A 13,394-nucleotide genomic window follows, 5' to 3' on the forward strand; every position below is an offset into this window, starting at 1 on the left:
CTCTCCTCCCCTCCCCTCTCCTCTCCTCTCCCCTCTCCTCTCCTCTCCCCTCCTCTCCTCCCCTCTCCTCCCCTCCCCTCTCCTCTCCTCTCCCCTCCCTCCCCTCTCCTCTCCTCTCCTCTCCTCTCCTCTCCTCTCCTCTCCTCTCCTCTCCTCTCCTCTCCTCTCCTCTCCTCTCCTCTCCTCTCCTCTCCTCTCCTCTCCTCTCCTCTCCTCTCCTCTCCTCCTTTTCCTTCTTTCCTTCCTTCCTTCCTTCCTTCCTTCCTCCCTCCCTCCCTCCCTCCCCCCCCTTCCTCCCTTCCCCTTCCCCATCCCTCCTTTCCTCCTTCCCCATCCCTCCTTTCCTCCTTCCCTCCGCCCCCCATCCCCCCCTCCCTCCCCCCCTCCCTCCCCGCCCCCCCGCAGCACCCACGGCCACGCAGCTCACCCCCGACGTGCCGGCCCCCGGCCGAGGCCGGGCTGCAGGGCAGGACCTCAGCCCTGCCCAGGGCGCAGTTGCGGGTGGGAAGAGCGGGACGGGCGGCGGCTGTCCCCCCCGCCAGCAGCGCCCGGTGTTCGGGCGGGGCGGCCGGCGCGGAGCCCGGGGGGGGGAGCGCTCCCCCGCGGAGCCCGGCTAAACAGATTATTCAACTCGCTTTCACGGCGGGCGTTATGAAGCGGGATAATGCTTTTGTCAGGGGCTGAATTATTTGTTTAGCGGGAAAGTACACGGGAAGGGATTAGCGCTCTGCCCAGAGCCCCCTCCCCCGCTTTGCCGGGGAGCCCGATCCATCCCGCCCGCCCCGACGGGACGAGCCGCGCCTCGGCGGAGACCCCCGATCCAAGAGCTCTGCCCCGGCTCCCAGGCTGGGACACGCGTGGGGACACGCGTACGTGGGGGGCGGCAGTGCTGCGGCGGAGGGGGGCGGCCGGAGAGGCAGCCTGCAGGGAGGGCTGCCCTCTCCCCGGGGCAGCCATCAGGGACCTGTTTCTCGGCCCCCTCGATGAGGAGGAGCTCGCTGCCTCCCTGCCGTCCTCACCCACTGCAAACAAAATTAAGCAGGGGGGAAAAAAGAGAGGGAAGCTTTTCAGAGGAGTGAAAGGCCGGATCCCTTCCGGAAAGTGCTTCACTTCTGCTCCCTCAGGCTTTCCTTTTCTTTTCCTTCCCCCTTTTTTTCTTTTTTCCTTCCTCCTATTTTTTGTGCGTGTCTTTTTCCCCTCCTAAACTGACTTCACTGGCAGCTTTTCCCTCCTTGCGCTCACCCTGGAGGAGGAGGAGAAGGAGGAGGGAAAAAAAAAAAAAACCCCAACCAACCCAGCCACTAAACCCACCCAGCAGTGGATGGGGGGAGGCAGGAGGCTCGCAGTGCGGGCTCCTGGCCAGCGGGCGGTGGGAGCCCCCTCGCTCGGCGAGCTGATGGCCGGCGGCGGGGGAGCAGGGCGCTGCCGGCCCCGCGCACCCAGCGCAGCGGCGGCCCCGGCCGCGGCGCCGGCGGGGCGCTGAGCGGGGCCCGCACCCGCGCTCGCTCGTCAGGCAAGGTGCGCTGGAGGGGGGATAAAACGGGAGGGAGAGCGGCGGAGAGAGGCAGAGAGGCAGGGAGGCTGGTGGGTCTGCCCGGCTGCTGGCTACCTCACCCCGGCAGCGCGCATCCTGGCAGATGAAGGAGTAACTCACCCGCGTCTGGCTTTTTTTCTTTTTTTTTTTTTCTTCTTTTTTAAGGGGTGGGAGGTGTTTGCTATTTTATCCCTTTTTTTTTTTTTTCTGTGTGTGTGTGTATACAAATACATCGCCTCCGCTCAGGGAGCCGGATATTTCCAACCCCAAACTATGGCTTTTCAAAAATCGCCCGATGCCTCCAACGCCACGAGGAAAAACCCCAGCCTGCTGGAGATAGGAGCCTTGTGCTTGGACTCGGAGATCATCTTCGGCTTCACCAGCCACCTCCTGCGGAGGAAAGCCAAGGTAAGGGGACTTTGCCCCGGCCCCGGGGGGCTGGGGGCCGGGAGGGGGTCGGGGGGGTCCGGCTGCCTGCCCTGCCCCGGGCCGGCTCACGGGAAGGGGGTGGCAAACTTGGCGGTGCGAAGTTGGCGGCGGCCGTGCCGGGGCGGGTTTCAGCACCACGAACAGTCCTGGTGGCTCCGCGGAGCGGCGCGGAGCAGCGCGGAGCGGCGCGGGGGGACCGCGCTGCCCGGCCCGCTCCAGGGGCGCCTCCCCGGGCACCGCAGCGCCTTGTGTGCCCCCGGCTTCAAATGGGGAGTGGGGGCACCGCGCCCCGGTATTTCCAGGAGGGTTTTTTTTACTTAATAAGAAAAGGAGCGGGCTCAGCCCAGCAGCGCGGCTCAGCCCTCAGCCCCAGCGCCGGCCGGCGAGCACACCCCTTTACTCCTCCGCCCCGTCCAACCCTTGGAGCCGCGGGAGGGTTTTGCAGCCGTTATTCGGGAGCATGAAATTTCGGAGCAAGTTCCCGGAGACCTGCAGAGCCCCGAGCAGGCGAGAGAAGGGAGTCGGGGCGCACCGACCGGGTGCATGCGTCTGTGCCAGCCCCGCTTCCCCGCCCGCCCCCGAGAGGGTGACACAGTAGCCCCCGGGCAACAGCCCGCGCTCCCCCCGTCTCTCCTCTTCACCTCCCCACCCAAACTTCCCTCGGGATCCAGGCGGGCGGTCCGGGCGGGCGGGGGGCAGCGGCCGCAGTGCCCCCAGGGGCTCTGCCCGCGGTGCGGGGGCGCCTCAGGGCTGTGCCGGGGCGCACATGGCCCCAGCCCTCCGCCGGGCATGCACCCATTTGGGGGGGGGGGGGCGCTTCAGACACGTGCTTGGGAAAGCCAGGAAAGTTTAAGCGGCTGGGAAAGGTGCCTCTTGGGGGGTGGACCTCCCCCCCCGATGTATTTTTCCCCACTCTTTGTGCTCGGCGCTGCTCACGTCACCGCAGACCCCACCCCACCGTTCAGTGCCACCAGCACCCACCCGCGCGGTGGCGGGGAAGGCGACAAGGAGCCGCGTTTGGCATCGCCGGGGGAAGCCGCCGCCGCCGCCCTCTCCCGGCGCGGCCCCGCCGCTCCTCCGCGGGGTGCCGGCTCCGGCTCCGGCTCCGGCTCCGTCTCCGTACCGGGTGGGACCGGGGGCTCCCGTGTGCGACCCCGCGGCGGCGCCGGCAGGTGGCGCTCTGGTCACAGGGACGGCGCCGGCGGCAGCCGGGCTGCGCCCCGCGGGGCCGCTCCGCAGGGCCCGGGCACGTCCCGGCTCGGCCCCTGCCCGCCGCCGTCCGCCCGGCCGCCGCGGGGGCAACGGGACCGGGCAGCCGGGGGGGAGTAATGATAGACAGTGGCACATATTCCTCTCTCTGGGGGGAAAAAAAAAAAAACCCAACCTAAAAAAAAAATGCTAAATACCCGAGCCGGAGCGGCAGCCAAGTAGACAATTAGCTGCGAACGTTAATTTCTCCATCTGTCAGGTCAATTCTCGCATGTAGGAACATCCCATCGCGCCCGCCGAGCGGCTGGGGAGTCGGCCCCGGGGGGGGGGCGGGGGCTGTGGCCCGCGGCACCGCGCATCTGCCCGCGGAGGGGGGGGCACTGTACCCCCAACTCCGCGCAAGAGAGCACCAGCGGCGGGGGCGGAGCGGGGGGAGCGAACCCCTACCGGTCCCCCGACCCCTGTTTGCAGCTGGTCCGCGCACCCACAGCACCCGTTCCGCGCCCGCGGCAGGAGCCGACGCCTGCGCGGCTTTCCTGCCCCCGCGCTCCGCAGCGGGACTGGCACCCCCAGCCCGGCTCTTTTTTTCCTCACTCCCGAGGAAGCTGGGTGTTGGAGTGTGAAGGAGGCAACCGCGGGAGTGTCCACGCTTTAGTCACACCGGTTTGGGACTATCCCGTAGGGTCACTATGAAATGGCATCTTCCCCCCCCCCAACCCCAAACCTACATCCCAGCCCGCCCTGGCCGAGGCTCCCCCGCCCCGCTTACCCCACCCCACCCGCCCCCGCCCAGCCCCTCCTCCCCTGCCCTCCGAGCACTTTTCCAGCTTTTTTTTTCCGACGTGCTCCCGTGCTCCGGGTCCTTCCTTGTGCCGCCGTGGGGAGCTCACTCCGCCTCCCTCTCCCAACCCAAACTTCACTCCCTTTTTAACATGGGAGGCAACATCACCTAGCGCGGCAGCCCGGACGGCGGGGAACCGGCGAGATCACTGCTGGCACCCCCCGACCCCCGCCCCGCCATGGGTGCCGCGGGCCGGCCGTGCCGCCGGGCACCGCACCGCCCGCACTAGCGGAGCGGGGCGCGGGGCAGGGGCGCATCCCCCGCTATCATGATCGCGGCCGCCGGCAGGAAGGGTCTGGGACCTGAGTCCCGGGCGCCGGGGGTAAGTTGTCACAACACTCCTCCTCGCGTTTGGGCTTTTTTTTTTTTTCCTTTTTTTTTTCTTTTCTTTTCTTTTTTTTCCCCGCGAGGGGGGTGGGAGCCGCGTTGCCTCCGCGATGCGCGGCGCTGAGCTCTCCTCTCTCCGCAGGTGGCGGAGGGGAGCGCGGCGCGGGAGCTCTCCCCGCGGAAGAGGCCGCCGGCCGCCGCCGAGGAGGAGCGCTGCGCCAGCCGCCCGCCGCCCGAGGGAGCGGGGGCCGCCGCGGGGGCCGAGCCGCGGCCGCTGGAGCGGGCGGCGGCCGGGGGCTGGTGCCGGAGCTGCCAGGCCCAGCTGGCCGAGCTGAGGAGGCAGGCGGCGCGGCTGGCCGCCGGCGGCTGCCCGCCCAACGCCCCGCCGGTAAGTGCGCCCACGCCGCCCCTGCAGCGCCGAGCACCGCCGGGCGGTCGCGGGGGGAGGTGGGGGTGTATGGGGGGGGGGGTTCGGGCCCGCGGGAGGCTGGCCGCCAGCCCGGGCGGGATCAGGTGTACATCCCCGCGGATTTAGGAGGAGAGCGTGACGGCAAAGCCGGCGATTTCCAACCCAGGAGGGTTCTTCAGAAGTTCAAGGATTTCCCGTCGCGGGCTTTATCCAAAAGCGAAACTGTGCGGCTGGGCGCTCACCCTCTGTTCCAGTCACCGGCTGCCAGAAACAGTTAAAAAAAAAAATAACAGCGAGTTTGGCAAGCGGAGCGGGAGAGCAGACGAGAGGCTGTGCGGGTGCCGTCCGGGACGCGCACTCGGTCGAGCCCAGAGCCGCTCCGAGAGCCCCGGGGCCAGACGAGCTCCCCAGCCCGCTCTGCAGGGGCTGCTCCCGCTGACCCGTGCCTCCCAGCCCTGGTGACACCGTTTCGGGGATGCCGGCTGGGTGCTGCGGCTGGGCTTTGCAGCGCCTTCATCCTTCTTACGAGAAGCTGCCGGTATAGCAGCGGTTCAGCTCCTCCTTCCGAGGAGCCCATAAAATGCAGCTGAAAATCACACGCTCGTCTTTGTGGCGCTGGAGGAAACTTTGAGCGGGATGGTTTTGCTGGGCTTTCGCCGTCTGGGTGCTTGAGTGTACCTCCCTGGCTGATGGGCTCATTCCTGTCCTTAGAGTCACTCGGGAAAGCCGGGGCTGTGTCATTTCCCTCCAGTTCGTGCTTCACGATGGCCCTTCATATCTGGTAGTGAATGGAGAAAGTGCATGAGGATGCCAGAGGTTTCCTTTACCACATGTGCAGCTTTATTTGCATCTATTGTAGTTGTCCGCACAGTTTTTCCTTTCCGTGTTTGTTTTCTGTATATCAGAGGTCTTTATTATTCTTGTCCCTTTTCCTTTAGTGAGGGCACATGAAACAAAACTTTTAAAAGGTGATACAGGTGAAAAAATACAGTGTCTTTATACAGAGTCTTGCCTAGGCACCTGAAGAGATCCCAAGGATTAGCTGATGGGGCAAAATGGAACAGAAGACCCTGAGATTCTGTTTCAGGGCACACAAAACGTGTGTTGGGTTTTTGATAACATTTGGAAGTAACGTATTGTTTTCTAAACAATGCTTATCTGGATGTTTGCAAGAATGGGGGGGAGGGTCTGAAGAGGAAGCCAAACCCTACTGACCTTCATTTTCATTCAAAGAGTTCCTGTATGATCTACAGAATTCCCATTGAATCTAAATATAGTTTTGTTTGGAAGTGCATTGTGGAGCAGTGTCCGAATGCGCAGTTGTATTTTCAGGCCGGGTCCAAAGCCCTTTGAAATCAACAGGAGTCTCTCTCTTGACTTGCTAGGTTTGGAGCGGGCTCTTATTTCTGCATTGTAAAAGGTCACGTATCTTATCTCATTGAATTCAGGACTGCTGGACCTTTTGTTTTCTGGATTGCTGCAAATAGTGGAAAGAAGTTTAATTTTCCCTTGTGAAGTGCATGTGATAGGCTGCTTCAGCGAGGAGCACACAACCCCCTGTTCCCGTTGCTGGGGTGGGCCTCTGCCGTAAAGAATAGTGTCCTATCTGGGAGCGGATCTCTGTCATGGGAAAAAAAAGCCGCAAGTGCAGGAGAGTCAGGGGGCCTTGGCCAGGTGTTCAGGTGAGGAGACCTGGGAGCAAAGGCCTGTTTGTGTGGTCTCTTTCCTGCAAGTCTCGGGGGACTTCCTTGATAAGCACTCGATGATGGGTAAATTAATCCCCCTTTTCTGCAGGGTTTCAAAGCATGCCTAGGAACGTAATAAAATAGCAGTCATCACAGTGTCAGAACCTCAACAGGCCTGATCACAGAGTAACAGATACCTGGAGTTTACTTATTGAGTAGCATACAGTACACTTAGATGTTTAAAGTTTTTTAAAAATACATTTTCTAATGCTTGTGAGACCTCTAGCCTAATTGCAAGCTCAAACCCCCACTAATCCTGGTGTAGTGAGCAGCTCCTCAGGAAGGAAGATGCAATAAACAGTCCTACTTACTGCCTTCTGAGTGTGAAGTAGGTTAGCGGGAGATAACAGTCAGGGGTTTGGCTACTCAGCTGCTGCGAATTGGCCTTGCAGTGGGAATCTGATGCAATATGCTGGCAAGTTGAGCACTGTGTAATGTTTGTGCCAGAAAGGCAGGTTGCTTTTTTTTTTCCTTTCTTGTTTAATTATATAACAAGACATCTGAAAAAGCAGCTCCTCTCCATAAGAGTTTCATGCCCATACAATAAAAGTCCAAAGAGTTTCTTATAACGTACTGTTGAACTAAGCCACTACTGGATGAGTAAACACTAGAAGGCTACTGCTTGGAGCATGCTGCTCTCAAAGGATTTACCTCCTTTGCCATAATAATTAAGGGATCTTTCAGCACAGATTCAGAAAGATTTCCACACCTGCTTGAAAACCCTTTGGAAAGGTGGGTGGGTGCCTCAGAGATGAAAGAAGGGCTAGTTTCCTGCTGTTGATATCTTCCCTGATGAAAGAGAGGAGGTGTATTCCCATGCGTGGGGCAGCTGACAAGGGATTGAATTCACATTAGAATAAAAAGCCAACGTACTGTTTGCAGTCTGCAGGGATAACAAATCTAATTGCTAGAGAGGGCTATGATTCATACAGTTTATGTGTTGCTGTCCTTTCAATTAGACGTATTTAAAATATATAAATAATTTAAAGTTTCGGTGCTCAGATGGTGTGCATTGATTACAGAATACTGTTGTCGTTTGTGTCTCTTTAAAGTCCTCCAAACCTCTGTGGACAGCTGATAAAAAGATACACCTCTTTGCTTATGTTAAAACTCTTTAACAGTTCTCCCAAGTACAAGCTTTACTGCACCCTACACTGTCAATTCCCTTCTTTTTACTGCTGCTGCCTTTACAGTTTGCCACCACAGTGAGGCCTGTGTGTGAGAATCAAAACGTGATTTTCATCAAGCATGGATGGAAATGAGCAAAGTTTAATCTGAAATTATTCCAGATTAGCATTCTGGCATTGCAGTATCAGCATCAGTTGCTGGGTCGTGTACTGAACTAGTGTAGGAGGAAAAAAAAAAAGGTGTCTTGGTTTATCCCTAATTAAAAGTTTTGTATGTGCCTTGCAGGCTGTGTCCCTGGGGGGCTGGTAATGGGATACAGGATCTCCTACTGCCAGGGTTCTGGCTGGAGTCGAGAGCAGGTTGTTGTGCCTGGAAGTTGTTGCTGTTGGCAGCTGTGGGGCAATCCACGGGAAATGAGTTGGTGGTCTCTGTCTCACTCCCAGTTGGCAAATAGCCTTGTCACAAAACCACCACAACAATTACCGCTAATTGGCATCACTGTTGGCAGTTTCACAGGAGAGGCTGAGGACTGAATGGGGATGTAGATTAAATTAGTAATAATAATACTTAGCACCTCACATCTTCACAGTGCTTCACAAATGCTAATTAATTAATTTGCGTGATGCCCCTGTTCGGTAAACCCAAACGTGCTGTCATTTCTAAAGAGGTGTATGTCAGAGCGAGGTATGTGTCTCTGAAAGGAGGGGGACAGGCAGGGGCTGTCCAACGTGAGAGAGATGCTCCTGCAGCTGCATCGCTGGAAATAAACTCTGCGCTCCCTCTAGTGCGGGCAATAGCCTTCAGGATATACAGCTACTGTAAAATGGTTTTGGCTAATCCCTTATGAGCAGAGGAAGAAAGCTTTCTTGGTATGAGGAACGCGCACACTGATACAGCTACATCCACATCCACAGAAGGGTTTTATACTGGTATAAATATTTTGATTATAGAAAAGTAATAATCTTACCCAGTTATACTGGAATAAAAGAATTTTTTTATCAGTACTGAAAGGAGGCCAAGACCAGGGGAAGTTCACTTTGGAAGTGATTAGCTTTGAGGATTGTGTTTCTCCCAGCCCAGGGGTTCAGACAACCCATTTCACCTGTCCTCATCCACCCTCACTCCCCACCCCCCCAGTCTGAGCAGTTTATATTGTACCTACTGCCAGTGCAGGCGGGTGTCAGAGGCAGCATTAAGGGGGGGGGGCAGAAACCCGCATATTGTATTGTAGCTTGAGTTCAGCCAAGTTCTTGCTGTCCTACTTTTTAAGAGCTTCTTTTCTTCCCTGTTTTTTTTTTTTTTTCCCCTGTTGCATTATCTGCACTGTGTGTTACATGAGGCACACCACTGAATGGCTTCCAGGGAGTCTGAGGGACAAAGGAGTGAGTGTGGGCTCTTTATTGCTGCTGGGGTCGACAATGCTTTTTCTCCAGTACCTAAAAAACTGTATTCCCAGTTGACTGGGTAAGCTGCGGTTGGGTACAAAGAGGCACACTGCCAGCCCTGGTCTGCAGAAAGTGTTGGTGACCAGGACAGGTCATGCCTTTGGTTGCTAACGAACCATGAATCATTTGAGGGAGTTTAGCAAGTCCTAGCCTGCCGTGTCCTTGGCAGGGCTCTGTGTTACACCAGCTAGAGTTGGAGGAAGCCTGGCTTCTCCGGAAAAAAAGGGAGGATAGCAGTGGCTTTAGACCCACTGTTTGCCCTGATGTGTCTCAGCTGTGCAGATGCTATGCAGTGCTGCTGGACGGAACTCCCACCACAACCGCTTCTGATAAAAGCGATGGTCTCCTGGTACACCTGTATGTGCTGCTGGTTGCATCACCTGAAGGGGAGATGAAGAACAAAGTTTTGGGAAGGGCATGCTCTTTCCTGTGGGTTTCTCCTGTATGCTAAATAACCCTCACATGTTTCCACGAGTAGCAGAACTAAGGAAGGATGGTTTCGTAGGATGGAAGCTTTGCTCACCTCCTTTGCTCTCCCCATCTCTCTGCATTAATCCCAGCTGTTCCCTCCTTGTCCCTGATGACTCGATAAGAGGCAGCACCTTCCCTGCAGCTGCAGCTGCACACCTACTGTTTGGTTGACAGTAAGCTAGTACTTGGACATCTGGTTTCTGCCAAGCAATAACAGGTGGGTGCTGCCCAACTTCTCTCACGGCCAGTTTGTGGAAGTTGTAGGAACTTGCTCTGAGCCTTCTATCTCAATTTCAGATCATTTGACAGGTTCAAAAGTTGTTAAGGAGGGCTGGTAGCAAGGAGGATGGAAAGACGGGCAATGCAGCAGTTCTCATTGCTTTGGAAAACCAGGCCAAGAGGACAGGCATGGGATTGAGGACTGTGGTCTTGATGCGTGAGGGCCAGCGCTACGCTTTGTTATTCCCACCTTGGCCACTCTGATGGCATGGTATCAGCAGGGCAAGTAGCAAGGAGAGCTTGCATGATCCCTGGCTGCCTGTACCTGTCTCCTCACTGGTGTGTGCACTGCTGGGTGCTTCAGGAGCCTGCGCTGCACACAGAGGAGCCTGGGAGAGGGCTCTGTGTCCTTAGCGTTTGCCTGCAGGCTCATCCTTCCCTGAAAGAGCAAGGGTTTGGAGCACGTGGGGACTTCTCTCAACATTTGAGGTGCACATGGAATAGGTCTAAGCTTTTAGAAGCAACTCCTGACTTTTTATGGTGTTTTTCTTCCCATGCCCACTGTTTTCTATTAACGTGTCAGCTGTTTCTACTGAATGGCATGGTCACCTGGAATTTGAGAGTCCTGGTGAGGGTTTAGAAACCCTGTGCTGTCTTGCCTAACTTTGGGATCCTCTGTTACTGAGGGGCTGTTTTTTCTTTTCATGGGAGGCCTTTCTGCAACTGGGTTGACGTGGATAAGGGGAACTGAGTGGGAGAACTGTGTCTTTTACAGATTCCTCTCTAGAGAAATCTAGTTTTCAGGGCTCTTTACAAGCACTAAATGCACCTTAAAATGTTCTATATTTAACACTTCAAAAATGTGTAAGTGGAAAAGTAATGTCTTAGTTAATAAATATGAAACTACGGGGCATTTTTTTGAGATGCACATTTAATATTTAATTTTGTGAGAGAAACTCTTGCAGAGACTTGGCTGTGGAGTGCTTCAGGCTATGAGCTCAGATGTGGATTTCAGGTACGTGTGCAGTCTAATAACGGGGTTACTGACAACAGCGTGTCAAATGTGTTGACATGAGCAGTTCCCTTGTTTCAGTCAGTGCAGTAGTCCCCATGCTATATGATAGGCCGCGGAAACTAATTGTAATGAGTTTGCTTTAGACATTTAGGATTTTGAAGCATGGTCTTTTAAAACACAGGTGAGCGGGATTATCTTGCAGTTCAGATGCCAGAGGCAAGAGACCTTCCCACTGGGGGATCTGAAGTAGAGGAGCAGGGATTGCGCAATTAGCTGAAGGTACTGCGGTCTCCTGGGTAGCTGAGGGTAATTAGTATTGCTCTGGCTCTTTCTCTGGCTAATTCCTTCAGCACCCTGCCCTATTAGGGAAAAGGGAGGAAACACATAAACCATTTCAAAATCCCAGGGGGTGGAAAAGAGCATCTGCTCCTAACATCTGAGGTTACTTTGAACCTGTTGAAATATGTAGTAGCTGCTTTATTGTTTTTGCCAAGAGTTTCCACCTACAGTGATCCCAACCTCTAACTTGTTAACAGCGAGGTTGTAGGAGGCAGTACTCATCCTCCTTGTCCCCGGCCCACAGCAGCTGATAGTGGCTGCTGCTCTGGACCTGGCACCGCAGGGTATTGAAGCGGGGATGGCTGAAACCACCAAGAGATTTTTATTTCCCAAGACCAGGATTGCCCACCACGTACACAGTTGCTGCACGGGTCTCCTGCTACTCGGGTACCCCACCGTAACTGCACTCTGTGGGTCTGAATCCTTCTTCCCACAGTGAGGATGCTGATGTAGAGAAGAGCCAGTTAGTCCCTGGGTTTTCTGCTGGCAGATGAACATTTTGTCCTGAAAAGTGAGTGGAGATTTTGCTTCGCCCTGGCTAGAGGAGGAGAATCTATCTGGAAACGTGTGCATGTCTTATGGAAGATTTTTCCATGACAATCCTGTTACCTTTCTCAAAATTGGATTATCTTCAGGAACTAGATCTATTTGGATATTGCTCACACTGAGTGAGTATAGCGGGCAGCTGTCCATTTGGGAGTACTGTATCCTCTTTTTTTTATTTACTGGAAATCTATGGAATTTAATTTGTCTGGATTTGTCTCCCTGTCCTCTGACTTGAGACCTGCAGCACTGGAATTAACTATTTTGTATTTATGTGTCCAGTGTATCCCCAAATGGAAGGCATCCTTAGGAAGGCGGGAGTCTTGTCTGTCAGTGGCTGTGCTCGTGATCGGGAACAGGCTGGCTTCTTTTCTTTCAGATGAGTGGCTTACGGGAGAAAACTTGGGCCTTACTTGCAGGAGAATCATGCCTCCTGCTGCCTTTGTTAACAGGAGCAATTGTGTCACATTGCAGGGATGCAAGGCCTGAATTTAATCCCTAGATCTGCCACTGACTGTGAATTTGGGCAAGCTGCTTAATATCCATGGGCTTAATTTCTCCTTTGCCCAGCAGAGAGAAAATGCTTCCATCTTTTGTCCATTTCCAGTAAAAACTTTTTTTTTTTTTTGTGGTGGGGACTCTTGCTTGCTTGTATTGCATAGAGCATCATTGACTGCTGTTCTTAGTAGAGCTGACTGCTCCTGTAATATGCATAATAAGGAAGAATATACAATAACACAGGGACACAGAAAACAGCAGACTCTGTGACTTGCAACTGAACTTTCAGGTCAGGTGTCGGGGAGGGGGTTCCGGGTCTGGGGTCTCTGCAACAGCAGAAACAGCAAACAAAGCCAGGGACTTTAGATAAACTGCGAAAATAGTAACGGATAGTCCTGAAAATCTACCAGTTCACCAGGAGGGGAGTGGTGAGGCTGTGGAAGGGGACTGAAGGTGCTGTGGTGTATATTCGGGCAAAGGGGAGCTTGCTTAAGTAGCAGGTACCAGATCAGCTTGGGCAGCATGGATTAGAGCTGTGCTGATGCTATCTAAAAGAGATTTATCTGCATACTGCACTGTGCCTCCCTGTGATGAAACTAGAAAGCTGCCTTGTGGAAATGTGGTGTGGCCTTGTAAATCGGGAACTCTTCAGTGGCTTCAGTCCCTCATACTGCTGTTGAAGTTTATGCCAAAGTGTGTTACTTATTAGTCTCTAGGATAAGTTAAAGTGAATGTAAACTTTTGGTGTTTAGGTCTTTGGACTGACTTCTTTGCTTTGAAGGTGCATGAGCTTTTAAGGCGTAGCTGGCAGATGTTCATTTTCGTGTTGGAGAAAGAATGTTTAACTGGTATAAATATATCCAGCTATTTCAGGCAGCATAATGCCATTGTTGCCTGTTTGTTTTATCGCTAAGAGTCTGACTGTTGTATGCATCATCCTAATGTACAGTGAATCAGCAAAATCTCAGCACTTGCTCACAAAAAAAGGCTTAGGTGTGCACAATTATCCTTCTTTCTGAGTCAAGGCGTAAAATCAGTCTTTGATCAGCGTTCCTGGAGTTTGGCAGGCTGCTCTGAGTTTCGGCTGGGGCTGGGCCGGCATTACCATACGTCAATACCTGTGCAGAATTGATCGGAATGCCGGATGGCTGTGGGAAAATGATCAATTTTCATTTAGCTCTTAGCAAATCTTCCCCTGACGTTGCTGAGGGATTTTACACTGCTTGGTGAATGGGATGGGAA

The 13,394-nt window shown here is 54.7% G+C and overlaps 1 protein-coding gene across 1 annotated transcript in view; it reads left to right on the plus strand.

Moving 5' to 3' along the window:
- The first annotated feature begins 1,783 nt into the window (after nt 1–1,783).
- Nucleotides 1,784–13,394, plus strand: part of KIF26A (kinesin family member 26A) — a 103,993-nt gene continuing 92,382 nt past the window's right edge. Inside the window, exons 1-2 of the mRNA XM_050897629.1 lie at nt 1,784–1,942; nt 4,483–4,728. Coding sequence (XP_050753586.1) covers nt 1,808–1,942; nt 4,483–4,728 — 381 coding nt within the window. The 5' untranslated portion in view covers nt 1,784–1,807. The remainder of the gene's footprint in view (nt 1,943–4,482; nt 4,729–13,394) is intronic.

The sequence above is a fragment of the Gymnogyps californianus genome, chromosome 5 (assembly GCF_018139145.2).
Source record: "Gymnogyps californianus isolate 813 chromosome 5, ASM1813914v2, whole genome shotgun sequence".
NCBI classification, from domain to species: Eukaryota; Metazoa; Chordata; class Aves; order Accipitriformes; family Cathartidae; genus Gymnogyps; species Gymnogyps californianus.